This window comes from Beauveria bassiana (genome assembly GCF_000280675.1).
Source record: "Beauveria bassiana ARSEF 2860 unplaced genomic scaffold BBA_S00007, whole genome shotgun sequence".
Taxonomy (NCBI): domain Eukaryota; kingdom Fungi; phylum Ascomycota; class Sordariomycetes; order Hypocreales; family Cordycipitaceae; genus Beauveria; species Beauveria bassiana.
The window spans coordinates 532,664-544,909 of NW_007930842.1; the positions used below are offsets into that span (position 1 = coordinate 532,664).

Below are 12,246 nucleotides of genomic sequence, written 5' to 3' on the forward strand. Positions count from 1 at the left end.
GGTCTTTGGCTTGGCTGGCTGGGCGGTGGGCTTGGATGCTGGGCTGGTTTGGAGGGGGTGGTGAGGTTTTGAGCACAGAGAGAGGTAGGTTGGAATGGGCGGCACTAATGGGTTGGTTACACGAGGAATTGGCGGAAGGGGATTATATCGTGCAGAGTTGGGGTTGACAAAGTCGCTCAAGGTGTATGGAATCAATTTTTCAGTGACTACAGGGCTGGTTGGGCGGCGAAGCACCTAAAAAATAAAAAATAAAAGAGCGTCATCAGTTATGATGTCGTCGACTTTGCACCCGGCGGCCGAGATGGAACTAGATGGCGGGGACCTCGCGCGATCGAGGCACAAGTACGGATTAAGTACCCTGCGGATCGGATCGACCCAGTGACAAGCTTCCTCCGGATTGCAAAAGCCCAGCAAACCACGCACTACGTTTGACATTGACTGGTCAACCCTCTTTGCATTGCATCACTTCAACAACCAACAACCAAGTTTATACAAACTCTTTGGTGTTTTAAAACTTGACCGCAGCATTGCGGCAACATCCGTGGCGCGCAAGCAAAAACAGGAAAAAAAAAACGCTAATAATGCGTCGTGACCTCTGTGGCGCACTACCCTCGAAAGAGATACGGATTACACTTGAACGCACTTGACGCACTTGAACACACGCACGCAACACGCACTCATCATCAGGCTTCCAAGATCTCCGCAGTTGGTCCGGATATCAACGCGCCGCCATCCGTCAAACAACGATGCAGAAGGGGGGTGTGCCTCGTTTTTGAGTAGAGAGACAAAGAGCAGCCTGCTTTCTCCCCCCCCTTATTTCATGGGGGCCTGGGGGGGAAGGAAGGCGTGGAACTGGCTGCATCGTTTTGTTAATAAACGACAAGCTCTTCCCCGTCCCTGCTAGGGCGTATGTATCTCTCGGTGACAAAATTTGACGAGTCAGTGGCCGCCAGTTTTGGCTTGATGCAGATCGAACGTCTTGTCACTGCATCCCGGTCGCGGAACTATGCCGACAAAGGCCAGAGCTGAACGCACGCCCGTGATTCAAAAAAAAAAAAAAANAAAAAAAAAAAGGAAAACAAATTAGAAAGGCGTGTGCATACGTACTTTTACAGACAAGCCCAAAAGCTTCAAGACAAAAGAGGGTACTTTTGAAATGCGTGCCAAGTTTCGAGGCTAAATAAATAGGCGTCATGTCGCAACGGCTGCGGCAGGAACCTGGTTTAGGTAACATCAGGTAACAACTTTTGTCTCTCAGCCTATTTTACCCTGAAGCACGTTTTGCCATCATGTTGCATGGTGTACGCTAACCAGCGCTGCAAAACTACAGATTAAACGAAGAGGCAAAGAAAACAAGGCAAGCCAGTGCAGACTTTTTGCATCTGAACTGTGGCTGCTCGTGCATGCTTCTGGCCTCGAGGCACTGCTGCCGGCGTCTACGTAAGTTGGGTTACATGATGCTACGCTTTCATACCGTGTATATTGCCGGCGTTGGCTGAAGAAAGCCATCTGCCGTAGCTTTCCTTCGGCCAGACCCCCCCCTCCCTTCCTCTCCATCCCGGCGATGCTGCGCCGAAACCACCCTCTTATAACAACGATCGTTGAGCTTGTGCTTGCTTGCTTGCTCATCCCAACACCCAAATCTAGGGCCACGTTACAAGGTGGGGAAGAAAAAGATGGCGGTATCGGTCTTTTCTTGCCTGCTACGCCGCAGCGTTGCATCGCAGTTTCTGCAACGCCTTTTCCCTCCTGACTTCTCAGCTCGCATCGCCCGTATAGAGCATAAAGTAGTGCGGGCACGCACCTCAGCCTTCTAGGCTTTCTGCAGCCTTCTTTATTACTATTATTTTCTTCTTGGTTCAGCCTTTTTTTTTCTTTTTCTTTTTTTTTGTTTTTTCCTTTTGGCCCCCGAAACCCTCGTCGCCAAGGTACTTTGATCTGTCACTGCTCGTTGCCTGGACCAGGTTCCGGTGCAAGGGCCGAATGTCTACCAGTACGTCGCTCTTCGGACTTTGCGAGCTCCGCGAGGAAACTGTTCCTCTATCGATACACCTTGCCGAGAGGAACAACGTGGCAAGGGGGGAAGAGGCGGGGAGGAGGCTGTCCCTGTTTTGCATAAACGTTGTCTTTGCACATGAGCCGAGCGAGCAATTGTATCAAGCGCAAAGAAAATCTTGTCCTTTGCAAAGATCGTGATGCCTAGCATCTTGCCAAGTAAGGACTCTCCTTAACAGGTAGTCAACGCCGAGCAGACACAAAGAGCAAGGCAATACTCTTGAATCTCCGCGGCGGTAGTGAGATCCCAAGGGGTCCTGCTTGCAAATGATGCCCCCCCCTCTCTTTTCGCTTGACGACGTCAATCTCCCCGATCAAAACATGCATCTTATATCAGTGTTCCGCCGTGCCCCGGCCGGCATCAACGACTTGTCCTTCTACAGTCCAGCCCCCAACAGCGGAATAGCACCCGCGTGCGGGCGAGTCATAGTAGCTCGAAACCAGGGGCCCCATGCGAAATCGTAAAGATACGCCGCAGCCACGGATCTTGGCCATCTTGGCCACCCTTCTTTGCTGGCCATCGTATCTGAATCAAGCGCCGCCAAACGGGAGGGATCTCGCAACAGATACCCGGGAGATGAGCAACCGCACGTAGGTGAACTTGTATGATGCTGTCAGAGAGAGTCAAAACTCTCTTCGTTACTACGTAAAAGCCGTGATTGCGCACGCCCATGTACATTATAGGCGCGAATAACATGTTTGACAATCCAACAAGATTGATAGCAACCGTCGTGCCCTCATTGCCACATTCTGCCTCGCAATTAAAGGCAACAACTTGTCAACAAGTTTTAATTAATGTCATTACTGGCATCAAAACGCCACAGCCAGTTTTTTTTTTCTTCTTGCACATCTCCAGCCGGATTGGGGACATTGGCGAGAGGCGCATACCGACCCACGGCGAGCTGTTGAAGTAGCCCGGGGGAGGGATAACCATGAACCACACTCCCTCCCTCTTGTCGACTGAGAATTAACATTGTTCTCCCTAACCGTCATAGGGCCTTGTTGGAGATGGGCGAGCTTCATCTTCTCTGCGCTGTGCGAACAGCTTTTCATCCGACGTGACCTTTCCTCATTAATCATCGTTGTTGGAGAAGAGGAAAATATTATTTCTGTGGCTTGTTCATTATACCTTCTCCACCAAATCTCAAGGCTAGTAATAAAAGTACAGTTTCAGCAAGTCGTGCCGGCATCTGGAGTCTGGACACGAAAAACCACTTTTTCCCACCCATTCTCCAGCGGAGTTTGATAGGAAACCCCCACAGCACCCAAGTTACAGGCGGAGAGAGACATTGGGGGAGAAAGCCCTGCGGAAAGTGGGATTCTGCTGCTTTTCCCCCAAATGTCCCCGCTGCCGCCGGCCGGGCATCATGATAGATAGCCACGCCATGTTCCTTGCCGAATTACGCCCGGTACCGAAGTTGTGTGGACTCGCTGGCCGCTCCTCCCCTGCTGTTGCGTTCCGCACTCTGAAGGCAAGTCTGCGCCCACCTGGAATCGTTGTTGCCACTTTAAAAAGGCCTTTTTGTTGCGCTATTCCAAAGTACCCAACAAGATCGGCCCTTTTCCTTGTGTCTAATTACTGATAGTCGACCGGATCAAGTAAAGAAAAACGGCTAGTTTGGACTTGGTGAAATCGGGCCAGGCAATGGCGGTCCGACTCGGCCGTGTGCGGCTCGTCTTTCGGCCGTCAGTAACCACGAATCTCGGTAATCCGACGAAATGATTCATTGCTCCGTATCCCTGTACACAGACTTTTGTGATTTTGCGCCCACTCCTCTCGATGGATACTGTTGCTTCGTTTAATTTATATCATAGAAGAAAAAAAGAAAAATCAAATCGGGCCCTGGTACGCGGAATCGGAAAGTGGGAAGAAATGGGCACATGGCCATTCACCATTCACTATTCTCGCATCAATCCGCCGACCATCCATGCAACACGCTGTGCAGCGGAGTTTTGGACCCTGGTCCCGGTGTCGCAATGATTATTAGGCAAACCCGAAATTATACGTACGCTCATTCGCATGCTTTTATCCGTATTCTTTTCTTTTGGGTATGCGCAACGAGGAAAGAAGGCTTGTTGATGGGACCATGGCCCAAGCTCTGCGACAGTCTATTCTGCCTATTCAGCCGTGTCTGCCCTTGGCAAAAGCAAACCGTCTGCGTAGTATCCGTCAAGTCCGTATAATGAAGGGGGGAGGCTGAAGAACGTCGAGACAAGCATCTTGGCGCGGATCCCCGGAAGTGAGAACTGTAATTTTGGGCCAAGCTTTTTCTTATTCCTTTTGCTGCTTGCAGCAGGTTCGCCCGAAACCCGACTGCAGCCAACGCCTTTTTGACGCAGAATTTCTTGCCAACCTTTTGTCGACATTTTCAAATACACGTACTTTGTACTCCATTGCCCTCTTGCTGTCTTGCCTTGTCATCGCCGAACCCCCAACAGAACAAATTTGATTCGTTCCTGTTGTTGCAGCACAGATAGCTTACATGCCCTATTACTAAAAACACTGGAGTGTCAAGTGTATCCTTCGGCGCTGCGCAATTCATTCCGGCCCTTAGGAGCGCCGTCGGGATCGCTACTGCAAGCCATACTGCAACTATTGTTTGTGATTTCCAAGTCAATCCCCGGGCTTTCTTTGTCAAGGCATGTCTTTCAATGCGTGGAGAGAAAGTGAGGCGACGCGCGTGCTCGCGCACATACGCCCCTGTATGTACAATTTGCGGCTCAGGATATCGTATCCGGGGCTCCCCGTCCATTCACAAGGCGCCAAAACGGATCATGTGTGTAAAAAAAGTGCCCCGCGCGGGGCAGGCGTGCGTACAGCGCAACTCTCCTGCTATACTTGCCATTCCAGTACTGGCAACACAGTAAATAGGCCGCGCAGCGGCGCCGTCGTCGGTGGCTTGAGCAGTGAGGGACAGCATGCACAAGTGGCGCCTTTCTCTAAGCCACAGTGCGAAAGCCGAGGAATCCTCCAGCCCTCGAAAGACTTGGTCACGGAAAAACGAGGAAAGTCCAAGTAAAGTACTGGTGGCACTGTTTGACATGAGTCTCTGGCTTTTTCGGCATTAGGAAGCATGCACACGCCCCTCTGTTTTTGCAGTGCCGGTGCAAAGTAATTACTAGCCAGAAATGCGACGGGCATGCAGAGTTGGCAGCTGCGATATCCGAAGTGGGCGGCAGTCAAAGGTAAATGCAGCGTGAGCTTGTTCACGGCTCTCATTCGTTACATGTAGCCTGAATGTATGTGCATGAGCTTCTTTGCATAAGTCTTGCGTGATGAGACCCTGCATGTGCCTTTCTTAAACAGGCCGTAAGGCGAGCGATTGGCAAAGAATCTCGGCGGGTGACATATTCAGAAAACCTACCTGTGAGAAACTGAACCTGCTTTGTGATTTGATTGTCGTCGCCTTTTCTTCTTCAGCCTCAAGTGGCAATGGACGAAGGAGGGGCGTGTGCGGCCGACACTCGAAGCCAGCCCAGCCCGCAGGCCACTATCAACTTGCCGCATGATATGTTGTTTGATTCCATGCCGTCAATCGTGCGGGCTTGGCTTTCTGGTCCCGAGACGAGGCAAGCACCGCAGTGGGTTGGCGCGCCGCCGCCGCAAGCAGACTGTTTGCGAACCTAGTGCTGGGGGCACACACAAAGGTGGATGCGAACCCGATGGGCAAGACAATAATCGCGGGGCACCAATTTGTGGACAAGCTCTGGCGAGTGCGAGTGTACGTGTCGGTGGCTGCATCGCAGCATCTCGAACCCCGACTCCTGGGCATCCAAAGGGGGCGATACGCGTGGGTTCCTTGCAGAGAGCCAAGGCGGCGCGTTGTGGCCGTTGGGGGCGCAAAGATTGCAAGCACTCGATAGTAGACTTGGCTGGCTGCGAGTCGGCGGGTTACCTTGCGCTCCTTGCCCTTGACCTTGATCGAGGGTTTTACGCAGTAGGCTGGCTGCCAATGACGAACTGGTAGGTAAATATCAATTCATCAGTCGGGCGTGGGTGAAGTTGTTGCTAGAATGAACCTTTGTTTGTAGTGCCAACGGGAGACGCAGAAGGAGCAAAGGAAGAGGAGGGGCAATCAGCTGGTGGATATCGGGCAACGCAACCTGGTGCTACGGCGCCCAAGATTTTCTGGCAGCGTATGTGTATATTTACGTGATCTGCGGCAGCAAGGACTCAAAGGATGTACGGCAGGGCTCTCGGAGCTTTTTATCCATTCCGAAACTATATTCTGCGTATCGAGGCGTCTTCGTGGTGTCTCCGCCCGAAGCACGCATATGCTGGCCGTGTGCTGGCCCCATTTGCAGGGAGTCTTTCTTCATGGCCGCTGAGCACTGCAGCGAGCTATCTGTTCTGGCAATTCGGGGCTTTCGTATACCTCTAACAAGATTTGGTGAATTCGTCCGAATTTTCAACCACGTTGTTCAACATGTACTGCATATGGCACGACCGTCTTGCAACCCGGTGGGGTAGTATTACTATCCAGGACCCGAATCTTGCCCGTCCTCATCGGCCAACTCGTTCGAGAGGCGAGCCCATTTTCTGCTTGATTGCCTCGTCAAGGACTAGCCGTACACATTATCGCTACTTTGCGCCTCGCCCGTTAGTTCCCTTTCGTTCATTCGAGGCGCTCTACTGGCTTCTGCATGCACCACCCGTGCTTGCCGTGGTGGAAACGTGGCGTTGAACTCTTTCACTCTGGACCTTCGGTGACTGTTTAGTTTAGGGAACCCGCTCCATCATTTGGTGGCGTTGTGATGACTTGTTCGCACGGCAGTCGGAATCACGCTCAACGACAAGGCCGCCACCGTCGGTTGGCAGTCAAGCCCTTTGGACACCCCAGCGAGCCGTGATCCGAGTGGCGTGCTTGTCTTGTTCCGGCACTATGCAATCTGCCCTATCATTTGTTCCGAAGAGAATAAGCCATATCACGAAGATGGTTGTTCCCTCGGCAAGATGAATCACCTTACATCAAGCCAATGACGTACTGGGCTAAGCCGTTCGCCGCTTTTTTATTGGCATTGGAAGCCCAGCAAGCAACAGCAGCCATTCATTGCTCTCTTGCAAAAAAAAAAAAAAAAAAAAAAAAACCCAAGATTCAGAAATGATCAACGAGTTGGACCAATATTGCTGTTCCAGAGAGCGACATATAAACCTTTCGAGCGTTGTCGCGGGCTTTTATCCCGCCCACGCACCTATACCTGCCTGATCCATGCACCCGGCGCGCATAGCAACAAAACAACCTTGTTCAAGCTGCATCTATTGCTCAGATCGCCCTTCCAAAAAAGGAGCCTCGTCATCGTAGGTCGATGATGCATTGTCCGAGCCCTCTCCACAACCTCAACTCTACTGTCACTGTACGCACCCCCATCTCCCGTCCCTTTCTCCACCTCCGCGGAACAATCACTTTAGCTACTTGGCAGATATTTTATCAAGTTGATGCACGATGCGTTTGTTGCTGCTCAGCTCCGGTTTGAGTCCAACTAGGATCAATGCCCGCCGCATCTCGGAGGCACGGGCGAGAGGCGAGCCGAGACGACAAGACGAGACAATTAGAGATAGCCTCTGCATATCGGCTCTTGGCTTTGGCCGCCGTTTTATCTTTTTTTTTTATTATCATACAGCATCGCATCTGATTTAATCCTAACTGCGATTGCGACGGACGGCGGCGGCGGCGGCCGGCAAAAGGACTAGCACGCCACGCCGGAATATTGACTTGATGCCGAGCGCTTGGAAGCTTATTACCGAAATGATTTCACTGCGACAAGTTTGCCGATCCAACCAGTTCATGGACAGTACGAGTGACATTTCAAGAGAGAGAGAGAGAGAGAGAAAGAGAAGATGCGCGGACGGCTAGAATCATAATCAACTGAACAGCGTTTGCTCTAGGTGCTCATGAGCAACATGACGATGGGTGAGACGAATCTCGGACAAAGAAAGACTGGCATGTTTGTGCATGAACCCCAACACAACCTCCACCCGGAAAATAGAGTTGCTGCGTCAGACCTAAACGACGCAAGGCATGTGAAGCATAAACCAATGTGCAGATAACGATATCAATAAACAAACCCTGATTCACCCGCTTCCCCTCTTTTTCCTTCTAGCGTCATTCGCACTTTGCAAAACCCAGTTAATAACCCAGTTGCTAGAGACTATGTGTCGCCTTCATCAGTAATTCCGCATCATCAGCTCCCCGGTTTTCTCACCGTTATGAACCCGAACCACGTTGTGATAGTCGCACCAAGCTTTGCAGCCTAGCTGAGAAATCTGTGTGTGTGTGTGTGTGTGTGTGTGTCCGTGTCACTCGCCTCGTTTATATCCTCGGTACGGAACAGATTAGTAGATTGATTGGTTGGGGGAGAGTAAAAAAGGAAAATAAACGTCAACAAAGTCTTTTTTTTGATGCACACAAAAGCGGCCAATGCAACGCTGTTGGGAGTAATAAGGGTCTCGGGACTCTTTTTTTTTTCCTTTGGTGTGTGGTGTGGCCGCTCAGGCGAGGCGAGACTGGACGCCGCACGTCCTTGTGCATTTTTTGCGCTTCTAGAGTTCCATTCTCCCCCAAACAGCTTCCGTTTTCGAGTCTTGTCTATTTTCTGTAAATAGTTCGCCCTTGCGAGTTGGTCGGTCATGCCTACACACTACTTGTGGTTTGAACCCTTTCTAGGTTCACAATCAGGCTTTCTCATTGATTGAGCCAGGCTGCAGCTGAGCAACCTCTCTGTACCTCTCTTAACTTGTACCACGCTCTGGCTCGTAAAGAAAAAAGACGCCGAACAAACTCTCGATGCTCATTTCCCGTAATTTTTTTTTCTCTCTTCACTCAATGATTCGTCACACGACACGGACACGGAACACGCCTCATTCCGGACTCCCGTCATCACCCTCGTCTACGTCTCGTGCCCACTCGCCCGCGCGCAACCCTCATTCATCTCGGCATCGGTCCAACAAGGACGAGCTCCTGCCTCTTTTTTGTTTCCCTCTTGGCTTGGCCCTAGGTAGTTACGCCTCCTCCTCCCTCCTGATTAGGTGCCAAGCGCCGCGATGGTGGCACAGAAGAGTCAATCAAAATCTTTTTTGCCAGTAGCACTAGCCCCCCCCCCGGTGGGCACCACACCCCCTTTCAAGAAACAATCATTGCAATATTCACAAAAGTACAAGAGAGGGAAAGTAAAACCAAAAAAGTACATGTGGCTCATGAATCATAGAACAAGACATTGATAGCCTAGTTTCCTTTCACCCCCCGAAAAAGTCGGACGAAAGCCAAAACCGGCCGTTTGTACCAGCAAGGCGCAACCGCTCAAGGCGCGCCAAGTTGAATAGCCACATTTGTTGCGTGAATGATTACCTATTATTAGTTGGTGGTCGGGTGGGTTGTCCCTTCTGTATGCAGCCCACATGGGCTCGGCTTGAACCTCGCAACAGGGCTATTTACAGAGCAACAACAAGCAGCAAATAGCGTCGGAGGCGGCGGCGCACGACTTCAGCCCAGGCGCTGATCTCTCGCTCTCGTCGTCACTGGCCGAACCCTTGCCTTGTCTCTGAACCGACCCCCCCCCCCCCCCCCCTCCCCTTGTCTCTAGCTCCGCCGATCAGGCATTTTCGGCACCACCATCTCGGACTATGCCCTTCTCGGAAAAGGACACCACCCCTGCCTGGCTAGCATCATTATTTACCTCCAGGTGTCAAAGGTGAACGAACGAATGATGAATGAGTTTCATATTTTGCCATTGCCAAAAGTACCCAGTCTATCTACCGTGCAAAGGAAAACAAAAGGCTCCAAAGCATCTGAAAAGAAAAAAGAGGATAGATCCGAGAAAAAATCTAAAACACGCAAGAGATATACCTTTGCACATGAAGCCAATATATATAATCCAAAGAATATATCCTCATCGCAAAAAAAAAAAAAAAAATCAACGAAACTCGCCATGCCAGATATTCATATGAAAATGTCGAAAAAAAAAAATAGATATCAGGACCGCCAAGCCACTCCCAGTGACTTGCTTCTACCAAATAAACGCCAAGTGTATCCCATGTCTTTTAAAACCCAGAACCGTTTTTGCTTTGTGCGGGGTTCCATAAAGGCTGTTTTGCTATCCGCCTCAATAATGTCGAGAGTTGAGAAGTGAGTGATTGGGTGTGAAACGGAGTTGAGAATACGGCGGAAGCAGTAATATGGACAGGTGCCCTCACTGGTTCCCCTCTAGCAAGTAAAAAGTGTACAGCCTCGTCGAAAATGACGGGAGCCTTGCCTTCTTTTACTGGGAGAGAGGACCCATCATGCCGGGCGAACCGGGCATGGAAAGCGGCGTGGTTGGGTACTCGAAGCCAGTCTCGGAACACGTCGCAGACTCAAACGAATGCGACAGAGGGGGAGTCTGATCTCCGAATCAGTATATTGAGTTGATTTTGCTTGAGCAGCGAGCCGTTGCCTTCTTCAGAGAAAGACGGGCTGCTGTCGCGGCAGACTCACGTTGGGAGCGTTGGGAGAAGCACCGTAGTGGCTCATGTCGAGCGCCGAGGGGCCAAACGAGTAGTTGAAGTAACTTCCAAGGCCGTCGTCGCCGGAAAAGCTCTCGCGCTTCCAGGGGTCGGTGAAGTGGGTGGCAGAGGTAATGACCCCGGGCAGCGACGAGGTCATGTAGCTGGCCGAGTAGGGTTCGCCGGCGCTGATGGTTGGGTATGGCTGCGTGGCTCCGTAAGGCTGGAGAAGCAGATCATCGGGGGCCGGATAGGGAGTGTATGGGGAAAACAAGGGCGGCGAGGGGCCACGCTCGCGGTCGTCAAAGGAGCCGGCAAAGCAAAAGTCGTCGGAGCCGTCGAGCGAGGGCGAGTACGGGTGAACGGGCTTGGCGGGAATGGAGATGGCAGCGGTCGTGGTGGCCTTGGCGGCCTTGGGTGACTTGCTGGCCGAGCTGCGCTTGGTGACTTTGTTGGAGGTGCTCGAGGTGCTCGAAGGGCTGGTGACGGAGTTCTTGTCAGTCTCGCCATCGTCGGAGGAGCCAGCGCGGCGCTCGAGGTCTTCCAGGCGGCGCTTGAGCTTCTTGCCTGTGAGGGATGTTAGTGGTGCTGGTGGTGAAAATTGTGGTGTTGCGCATCATCAGAGGCCGGGGCAAGTCGAATTGCTAGAATGCTGCTGAGGGCGACTTGATGCGGTGGCACGTACGGTAGTTGCGCTGAGCAATGCGGTTCTGGATTCTGCGGCGCTCGGCCAAGTCGGAGATCTTGGTCCAGTCCTCGTCGGGCAGAGCAGAGGAGCTAAAGGCGCTACTTGTGCCGTGGGTAGAGTATTGTCTAGGAGCGGCCTGCTGGGGTACAGCGTACATGTACGCTGATTGTTGAGGCATGGCGGCGTAGACAGACATGTTGTGTATGTGAGTTGGGTTTGTGTGAGGGAGAGAGAGAGTTGGAGGAGAGCTGTGGCACCTTTGGCGCGAGTGTGTGGCCAAGAGTAGAAGCTATAGGCAGTGAGAAGAGATGAGAGGAAAGGCTGTTGTCTTTATAAGTTTCTTCTTGGCAAAGGAGAAGAAAGATCGCGAAGTCGCTATAGTATGGAGATTGATAGAGATGGTAGGGCGAGATCCTTCAAGCCATGTGGGAGAGGCAGTACATTTAAATATCTCGTGGTCGAGAGAAGCATGGTGGTGCCCCCAGGCTGGGACGGACATCAAGTGCCTCCACACACATGGCAAGTCGGTGCCAGGGTCACTTTCCCCCCCGGTAAGACATACTAGAGAAGAGGTTTAGAGATACACCTGGTCCGGCGGAACAAGAGACAAGGCTGCTTTGGAACTGGGGTGGAGGGGGAGAGAGGTGTGGTGGGAGGAGGGGGGGTGGTTCGAAGAAGAGGGATGGTGTGTGTCGAGAAAGAGAGGTGAGGTGGGCCAGAATGACCATTGCCTGCCGTACGAATAGACGCTACAGAGACGGGTGATCGACCTAGCTCAGGTCAAAGAGGAGTGGGCGTGGGCGTGGGCGTGAATGAGGTTGGTGTAGATTGGTGAACGAGGTGTGGGTGATGGCGAGATGAAGGGAAAGAATGCAGTTGGTGGATTTCTGATTCTCTGCAAAGCCAAGTGCCCAATAAAAAGCGGAACCGAGCAAAGGTACCTGGGGCTAGAAAATGCCAGGGGGGTCGGGACGAGGATGATTTGTATGGGAGTCTGGTGCTGAATTGCTCCGTGAGGGGAGTT

The 12,246-nt window shown here is 51.8% G+C and overlaps 1 protein-coding gene across 1 annotated transcript; it reads right to left on the reverse strand.

The window, feature by feature from the left end:
• Nucleotides 1-10,311: 10,311 nt before the first annotated feature.
• Nucleotides 10,312-11,418, reverse strand: BBA_03393 (uncharacterized protein; the record flags this gene model as incomplete). The annotated part of the gene is made up of 3 exons (XM_008598490.1): nucleotides 10,312-10,431; nucleotides 10,527-11,101; nucleotides 11,220-11,418. 3 exons carry the CDS (start codon nucleotides 11,416-11,418, stop codon nucleotides 10,312-10,314), a joined length of 894 nt encoding a protein of 297 aa, XP_008596712.1.
• Between the last annotated feature and the right edge of the window lie 828 nt (nucleotides 11,419-12,246).